General features: G+C 38.9%; 1 protein-coding gene across 1 annotated transcript in view; it reads right to left on the bottom strand.

The window, feature by feature from the left end:
• IQGAP3 (IQ motif containing GTPase activating protein 3) overlaps positions 1–9,960 on the bottom strand; it is a 2,364,408-nt gene that overhangs the window by 2,279,230 nt on the left and 75,218 nt on the right. Inside the window, exon 3 of the mRNA XM_044079778.1 lies at positions 554–698. Within this exon, the coding sequence (XP_043935713.1) occupies positions 554–698 (145 nt within the window). The remainder of the gene's footprint in view (positions 1–553; positions 699–9,960) is intronic.

Genomic DNA, 9,960 nt, shown 5'->3' with positions numbered 1-9,960 from the left:
ATAATGCACTCATGTAAGCATCTCACTTTTTTCTGCAGACTAATTATCAAACGACTTGCTTTTTGTTGAACTTCATTGCATGTACAACACCACTACCACACACACTCCCCTACTACATAATTAAATCATATAGTATCTCTTCAAATTCTGGTTTAAGAAGACTCATCAAAACATTAAGCACTCTTTCACAAGTACTGCTCCACAAGTAAACAGCAGAGATGGATATTCCGTCACCTCAAGAAAAGTGCAGTATCCAGTCAGCCAAGGCAGCACAGAGAAAAGAATAAACAAGGGAAACACCAGGTGGAAGTTTAATACAGACTCTGCAGAGGCAGCAGAAAGGCATTTGAGATCACGGTCACTACAAGATTTTGGGCAAAATGCACTTGTGTGCTAATAATCACCACATACTAGAGTTTATTTTTTAAGCATACTTTTATCTAAATAATTTTTTACACCACTATAGCATGCCAGACCTCTCTCATTTTTCACAATGTTATATTGCTGTCAACTAAAAAAATTACTATACTAAACATCCACACACAACAGTCACCTTGTAACGCTGTTGTCCAATATCGTAGATTTTCTTCAAGGTAATTAGATCCGGAGCAAAGTAGTGACCCAGCTTAGCAAGTATTACCCCATTTCTCAAACTTTCCTCCAAATCTGTTGGGGATGGGAGTTCTTCATTAAACAGGCTCCATCCATCTGAGCAAGAAAAGAAGAGAAAAATAGATACATAACAGAAATCTAAACAAAGGCAGCTTTAGGTTTAAAGTCATTTTAATATTTTACATAAAATGCTCATCATCTGTATCCCTACTGAAGTTAGCCATATTTAGTAATATGTTGTCATTACAGATCCACAAATGCCCACCAGCAAATTTCTGAGACACCAGAAATCAGGGTTTAAGAATAAGCTGACAAGTAAAGATCTAGCACAGGTTTATAGGTTGGTACTAGGCTAACTGCTCTTGCGAGTCATTGTAAGCCTAGCTAATTATCCCTTGTGAGACTCAAACCCTACACCTTGTGTTTGTAAGGCAAACACCTTAATCATTAGACCACCCTCCCAACCCTCTTCTTGCCTCTTTTTTAGAGGAAAGATGAGGAACAAACTGTCTGCCTCCTAGCAGTGAGGTGGAAGTAGCTACTGTCTGTAAACATCTCCAGCCACTTGAACGACATGACAAACTTACTACTAAACATGGACAATTTCCATCTAGTCACTCCATTTTTAATATTTTTTTTGTATTAACCGACTTGGTGAACCAGTATTTCTTGGATCCTTTTTAGCAATTACGTAGGTCACAAGGCCATGGCCAAAACAACTTGTAACACATTCACAATTTAGTGCAAGCAAATGTTTTAAAAGCTGACAGAAAACAGGAGTCTCTTCAGAAAATCAAAGCAGACAAAAAGGAAAGCTCATAAAACTCTGTGGCATTGCCCACATCACAAACCACAACAGGAAAAACAGCATTTACTTATGCCAGAATGAAAATCCTTACCTCCAATACAGCTGTAAAGCAGTAGGTAAAGGAGTTGAGCATTACTTTTATCCGTCTAAACAAACCATGGAAAAGTCCAAGATATTAAGCAAGAGGAAGGCATGTATAAGTAACAGCCAATGTTTTCCACTCCCTTAAGTCTCTCCTTAATACTGTAAAACTATACCACTTGGGGGGGGACGTTCATAATACAATAAACTTCCTATTTATTCCTGTTATGTTACAAACACAGACTACAGCATCTAACTCTTCATTTCAATATGTATTACTAAATCTCATTATCAATGCACTACCAGCTCACAGTGGCTTGTACCCAGGCCATCAGTAACACATTCCTTTGAGGATAATTACATTCACTTAAGACATATTACTGCAGTGCTTCTCAAAAGATGAGGCCAGCCTCTCTTAAAAGACCTCTCTTTCAGGTGGGAACAAGAACAACTTTGAAAATCTGAGCAACTAAAACACTAATTTTTTTTAAGGTATGTTTCTATGAGGATCAGGCTTAATTCAACAGTTAACATCAACAAATATGAATACTAAAGAATAAGGGTGCCAAACCAAGAAACTGGAACAGCCAAGTAGTCGAAGAACTCTTATACCTCAATAAATCAAAAAGTCCAGCTACACTAGGAACAGAGATATGAATCTACACCAACAAACAAAAAGAGGAAGGATAGATTTGTCGCACAGTGTGCAACTCTTCTCGGGAACAAACACCAAGTTAAAAAGTGTGACACACAGTCACAGCCTTTAACATTTAGCTGGACAACTGGATGGGCATTCTTAAGTTCACCTCTTGTATGACCCTTCTTGAGAAGAGAGGCAAGGCCTAACTACTGGTAAACTGGAAATTGTCTTGCACCTCAGTTGCCTTTTAACCTATATGGATCCTATGACCATATTCAAAAAGAAAAAAAAAACTGTGAAAGAACTAGTAGCAAGTAAGATTTTTTTTTTTTGTGCCCTGAATAGCAGATAGCTAATTATGGCTATTTTTTCCATGGTGAAGTAGTTGAAAGATCATAGCCTGGTCAAGCAAGATACCCATGTTGAATTATGTAAATGTTTCAATGAGAGCACTGTTAAGGTCTTTAATGTCTAAGGTGCTGTTGATTTTGGAGAAATTTTGGTACATGTCAAAAAGCAAGAGCTTTGTTTTAGTAAAGTTCAAGAGAGTTTTTTTTATTGTTAGGCTAATTGTTGAGTGAGTGCAGGTCATCCTCTAGTTTTGTAGCACTGTGTGATAGTCAAAATGTTATAGCAATGTGGTCTTTAGATCAAGGGTAGATGAAGGAACTCGCTGGGAATTTTGTTAGTGCAGGCAAAGACGACTAGGAATGCAAGGATACAACTATATGGTACAGAGGCTTCAGAGGATATAGACAAGCTGATTGTAAAGGAGTCTTAGAACCAAGGGCTTGTGGACTAACCCCCATTTGAAACATGTAGCTTGCATCGATGGGATAATCTACAAGTCTAAAAGCATTTGTAAGGTCTACATATAATGTCCCAGACAGATTACATTTGTCATTGTTAAGTACATTCTCAATCTGTCAAGGGCCATAATGTAATCACTGCGTTGTGGCTAGTCCAAAATTAAGGAAAGGATTGCATTGTTCTACGTCATGTGAGAGCCAAATGTACAGAGATTTCTTTACAGTGTTTTTCCTAATGTGGGTTTGAAGTGTGAAGCACAGACAAGCTTAGATGAAGTTTTAGCACTGAAGTTTACAGAGTCCTGAGCTGGATTACATTATTTATTACACTTCATTTGCATTTTTCTTATCTGCAGAAAGAGATTGCGTGGGCTAGCAGACTTTTTGACAACCTACTAAGGAGCTTCACACAAAGGGTACAAGTGGTTGCACACATTGTATGTGGCAAGACGCTGAGACTCATCTTAATCATCTCAGTGTCTAGGTGCTTAACAGGTATGGAGGTAAGGGTTACGGGCCACGTTCTAACATTTTTCACTTATATTTCTGGAGCACTGAGGGATTCTAACAACCGTCATTCAGGAAAGATTAATTCAGGCTTAATCATCATCCCTTCTTGAGGAAAGTGCTATTTACCAATGCTGTAAATACTCTGTATTAATAGCACCAATAAAGAGGCCCTTTCAAATACTGATACGACCATTTGTACCAAATGTGCTAGCCCACAGGACTGCAAAATGAACTACTAGGCATGAGGAGAAATTTTTCTAAATTCCCCTGAAAGTAAAGATTTCTTGCTTCAAATAACAACAGTGCCCAAACAGATTGGATCCTATTGTGTCCCATCGTGTCTAGTGTATTGCCTTCCTGCAATATGATCTACTATTCCACTCAGGTTGAGCCTGGAGTTGGTACTTTTCTGATACTTCAGGAACATTTTCACAATGCTCTTAATACAAGAAAGTCTGCAATTCCTTGTAACTTTACTAACCTAGCCACAGATGCTGCAAATACCAATCAGTATGTGACATCTGAATGTTGGGATGTGGACAATATACTTACAACTCAGGAAAAGGGCACAAAAAAGTAAAAAGATGGTTTTAACAAACAACCAGAGTCAAAGGTCTGTGAAGCCTAAGAGAAGAGAGTAGAGGGAGGCAATTTTACCAATAACTGATTCAGTCTGCTCAGGACTCCAGTCTCTGATCTGGTGAATAAATTCAGTCTCCAAGGGGATGTACTTTTTCCTAGGAGACTCCATACTAAAGAAAATAATTAGGCCAATTTCCTCTATTGACAAGTAAAAAAATACAGTCTCCAGTCTAGGGGGCCTAAAATTGATCGAGATCCCCAATGTGTGTTAAAGAAACCATTAAAGTATCAATGGTCCTTTCACTCCAATTATCAATGAATGTGCAACAACCTCTTCGGGACTCTGTTGTTTTATTTTCATAAAGCTGCTTTCGTAGCATCTGAAATCCGTTAGATTTATTTTTGTGGCACTCTGCTTTATTGAAATTCTCCCAAACTATCAATTTACAAAGGCTTTTATACAACAAATGGCAGTGATTTTTGTGCAAGGAACAATATGATGTTAATCTCAAGTTGGGACACTTTCTTATATCTTCCTGAATTTTCCCCCCAATGGACTCCATCTGAATTACTGGTGATAAATGTAGCCACTGCAAAGCATTTTTATGCCTGTTAGTACGGCAGATTGCATCAGTACTAAACCTAAGGGACCTAAAACTTTTAGAGGCGTATCATGCAAATGCCAAAAGTCTAAATAAGAAGGCAGAAAAGCTTTCTAATTTATATGACTTCAGAGCTGTGGTTATTATGGAAGTCTGTCAGTTTAATAGCATTAATATCCCCAGATTACAAAAAATGATCGTCTAAGAACAGCCACTTCTGGGATGGCACTGTCACTTTTGTACAGGATTTAGTTTTGGCTATGCTAGGCACTTGCAACAACAGTAAAATCCTCAGGACTACCATGAAATCTCAAAAGAGAGTTGTCAATCTATAAAACAAAATGCTCACTATAAAAAAGTCCCAGACTTAATATGGAGCAGCAAACATTCTTTCAAGATCTGGATAAAATTTTGGAAAATACTAGAGTCATTTTATTAATGCCCACACAGACTGTAGTCTTGATGCTGTATGTTAATTTATCGAGGGCAAATTTTTGGATACACTTTCCTTACACAGTTTCTCTCACCTAATTGATTTTTCCAACACAACATTTTGGACCTGGCGATTACCAACAGAGTGAACTGCATTTCTGACACCACTCCTGTACATCTACTGGTAATTCTGACTAAACTGATTTTTATTTCCGCACCTCTTTTTTTGGAGTGCTAAAAAATAATTTAAAAAAAAATAGTCATTGTTCATTACAACTTTTCCTTCCTTAATACAAATAATTAAATCCTGATTTTAATCCTGATCGTGGATTGGAAAATTCAGATTTTTTTTCTGTTTTTGTGTTGCAGGAGCCATTTTGAATCCCAATACAAAAAAATGCTTGTATTGCAAAAATGACATCCAACAGCTAGAATAAATAATGCTCAAATAGGAGAAAACCAAGATGAAACTGAATGTGTCATTAGACCCCAGAAACTTAAACCAGGGTACTTACACAGATCATTGTATGACATTACAATTAAACTTTTGAATGCAAGTATTATTCAGTTTTGGGTTAAAACTTAGGATGCTGAAAAAAGTTTAACGAAGTTTCAGTCTTGCAGATACCTCCTTTTGGCAAACACTACCAAAACGTTTCAGAGAAACATCTTAGCCAAGTCAGTCAGTATGGGGTACAACTAGCCAATAGAACAGATAAATCAGCTCAGGAGTATCTAATGCTCAACTAAAAAGTTCAAAGTAGATTTGATGAAAAATATCTAGGAGTGTCCTAAATAGCACTGTACCCAGATCAGAGGATTATAATCGACTCTCGGATCACAGCAACGTTGCTTTATTTTTGAGAAAAGGCTGCCAAGAAACCCACCTCAAAAAAGTAGAGACAAAACTTGACAGGTGACCCAAGACGGGCATTTTGAGAATACAAGTACTTGTTTAGGATTGGGGAGACCTGATCATAATTCTGTGTGGAGCAGAGTTGTATCAGCAGTGTACTACCAGTGAGAGAGAGAGAGACAGAGACAGAGAGAGAGAGAGAGAGAGAGAGAGAGACAGAGAGAGAGAGAGAGAGAGAGAGAGAGAGACAGAGAGAGAGAGAGAGAGACAGAGAGAGAGAGAGAGAGAGAGAGAGAGAGAGAGAGAGAGAGAGAGAGAGAGAGAGAGAGAGAGAGAGAGAGAGAGACAGAGAGAGACAGAGAGAGAGACAGAGAGAGACAGAGAGAGAGAGACACAGAGAGACAGAGAGAGACACACAGAGAGAGAGAGAGAGAGAGAGAGAGAGAGAGAGACAGAGAGAGAGAGAGAGAGAGAGACAGAGAGAGAGAGAGAGAGAGACAGAGAGACAGAGATGGCCAGGTGTTTTATAGCTTTGAAGGCTATTCACACACTTAGTGCTGCCAAACAAGTCTTTAGCAGATAAAGTTCCATGTACTTACTACAAGGCAAAGAGAAAAAAGTAAGATCAGTGTTTTGCAGATATGAAAGCTGTAATATAACACTTCTGACAAAGGCCAGAAGTGAAGCGTAACTGATTCTAAGGTAGCTTTAAAAACTAAATACATGTAATATTGCCACCAGCACACAAGTGGCAATCCTAAGTGTATTTCAACTTTTAAAACTGTTTTGTGCTCACCAGTGCTGATCCATGAAGTTGCTGTTTATGCTCTAGCGTGGCAGCAGACAAAGCAGCATTGAAAGATGCATAAAAACTGCATTTCTTACATCATAAAGGTACTAGTTTACCTTTCCCCCTGATTTCAGAGAATAACTGTGGTGCATTATGTACTACAACAGAAGCTATTATCAAGCACAGTTACTTACAGGCAATGTTTTCTCCAAACTTACTGGACCCCATAGCTCCAACAAGGAAGTTTTTAAATGTTTGGTAGGGCACTGAAAAAGCCCCAAACAAGCAGTTTTCATTCTAAAATGTTAGCACTAGCATTTTGAAATACTAAGTTGCCAAGTAACAGTCATCTGCAAATACTTTCAAAATGTGAACTGTGTAATGTGGCAAATAGTATAAGCTTAAAAAAAGTTGCTTATTATTACAATGCGTCAAAGTACAAAGACTTAATCAAACCATAACAAAAACAATGAATGAAAATAGAAGCATAAACCAGAAAAAATAATGCAGAATGCAAAAGGTGCTGTGAAAAATTGCATCTCTCAGTTACTACTACACAATATTTAGAAAAAAGTTAAGGGTATCTGATTTAACACCAGATTTGAGAGTAGAACTCGGCCCTCATGAAATGACAAAATACAGGCATTGCTGTTTTGCATACTTTAAAAAGTATTTCCTAGGCTACTGACTCAACTACCCTATGATGCTACTGCTCCAGTTCTGAACCAAGCAGGATTAAGGAAGGGATAAGTTCCTATAGCCTGAATCCTACTCACAAACCTATTAAAGTACCAATGACCTTCCCATCGGATACCACAAATGTCCAGCTGCAACAGCTAATAGGATAGGAGTTCCCAGCTCATAATTATGGGTGGCTGGTCTAAGAGAAAATTCCCTTTATCACTGTGTCTTCAAATGAAGACTCAAACCCAGAAATTATGTCCATCCTACAGTGCTTTACAAAATTATTTTGAAATGACTACATAGCCTAGACACAACTCTCATCCTAAATAGCATTTAAAAAAGAAAGCATTAGTTATTGAAGTGTGTCAAGCAGAATCGGCTTCTGGAGTAAGCAACAGAGGTCTTATCAGATAGCAATGCAACATTAGTTAACCATTTAAGAAAGGCAATGTTTATTATCTAACTTTGTAAAAGACACAGAAATCTGGCTACCTTTATGAATAGACTTTATTCCATCAGTATTAGTGGTCAAACCTTATATACATATCCTTACAGTGAAGAAAGAACTTTTCCCCTCTGCATTTCAATCAAGGCAAATTAACAGCAAGTTGAATGCCTGTGTTAGTAGATACTCTGGGGCTTGCTTCTGAAATGGCAATCCCAGAAATTGCAAACCCTGGCTGGCATTTACATTTTTGCAAAGCATTATATATTACAGCTTATTTTCCATTGTTCACTACTACTTATAAATCAATACACATTTCATTACAATAAATTAACTCATTAAGAAAAAAGAGAATTAATAATAATGTACAATGTACAGGTTTTGTATACACTTAACATGTTTCTTTCCATTTTCCCTTTGAAAGTAGAATCTGCCCAGCAGGACTAAACTGGTTAACAAAAAGTAGGTAGAAAAGTAAAAATAGCCACGGTGGTGCAGCGGTAGCATTGTTGCCTCACAGCAAGAGGTTCTCCCGTTCGATTCTCAGCTGGAGCACCTTCTGTGTGGAGTCTGCATGTCCTCCCCGCGGTCGAGTGGCATTCGAAAGACATGCATAGAATGGGCGTGCCTTCGTTGAAGGTTGGGTGTCAAGCTGGCACCTTGGCACCCATAAAAAAAATCGACTGCCAATCATTAGCGGACCAGAGTTCCACTGTGGCGACTCCTAACCGCGAAAAGCCGAAAGAAGAAGGTAGAAAAGTAAAAAACATAAATGCAGCAAAGATTGCAGCAAATCTTGAAATCCATTGAAATACCATTAAATTATTCTTGAGGAGAGGAGGTTTTGTCCCCTACACCCACCCCCAAATGGGGGCTGTGCCCTTCACATTCCTGTTACATACATGTGCCACCTCCCAAACTTACATGTGCCACCTCCCAAACTGTGGTACTTCAGAGAGTAAAGGGAATATTCTGTAGTATCAGAATCTCATACTTCAGCATATTTCCTCCCTTTTCACTATTCTAGTTATGTAGCTCTGTGGATCACAACTGCAGTCCTCAATTTCAACAGGAACCCTCCCACTCTTGGTAAAAAAAGTAACACTACATTTGCTAACATACTCCCTCCATATAGCCTAACAAAGACTGGAACACAAATATTTTTTGAAGTTACCACCATGAAAGGTAGGTCTTAAAACACAAAAGCTGCAATTCTGCTGCTGAAGCTCGCCCAAAAGGGAGTTCTAGCATTAAGACAGTGTCCCCTAGAGGGGCTGATCTCTAATGGGGGGGGGGGGCTTGAGGAGAAATGTGCTTCACAGAAAATCTTCTAAAACAGAGGGCAGGGGCATGTAGTTCCTACCCACAATAAAAGTGAAAACAGCCAGGTAAGCTTTGAAGGAGACCATAGTACAGTTGTGTCCCACTTACCATAATTGCAGATGTTCGAGTAGATCAATGTTTCAGTACTGATCCTTGGGTCTTCATACTGTGCAGAAGCCCATAACTGGCCTGATTTCCAGAGTCTTATTCCAAGTTGAATGCCGTCCGGATGTCATGGTATAAGAAGGACATCAGTCAGCACCATCCTCAGGTCTTTTTAAGCCAAGAAAAAGCAGTTTGATGCCGGAGGATAGCACATCCTCCCCAGCTATCAGGTTTTGGTTGAGAATGCGAAGACATAAGAAACACAAGTATAGTTGGGATTAGCCAAGGGGGGTACAAGTACAAAAAGTAACGAAGGTGGCCCCTACAAAGTTGAGGACTGGGAGGGTGGGAATATGTACTGCAACACTGATCTACTCGAACATCTGCAAATATGGTCAGTGGGACACAATTGTACTATGTTCTTTGTATTCAATGTTGCAGTAAGGCTAGTCTGTGGATGGAGAGGACAACTGTAGGATTAGGACATATTTTGTAGGACAGCAGAGGCAAATCCTACCCTTGCCCTTGAGACCTGTCCTAAACTACAGTCTTTAGTAAAGGTGTGAACAGAATTCACAAGTGGCTACCTCTAGGATGGCTTGGCTGGGAATACCTTTAAGGAAAGCAGTGATAGTTGCCCCATGCCTGGTGGAATGGGCTCTAATGTGGCCAGGTAAAGGC

The sequence above is a fragment of the Protopterus annectens genome, chromosome 8.part0 (assembly GCF_019279795.1).
Source record: "Protopterus annectens isolate FY-2018-M chromosome 8.part0, PAN1.0, whole genome shotgun sequence".
Lineage (NCBI taxonomy): Eukaryota > Metazoa > Chordata > Ceratodontiformes > Protopteridae > Protopterus > Protopterus annectens.
Note: the sequence above shows the minus strand (reverse complement) of the source record. Positions and strands in the feature narration are given on the sequence as shown.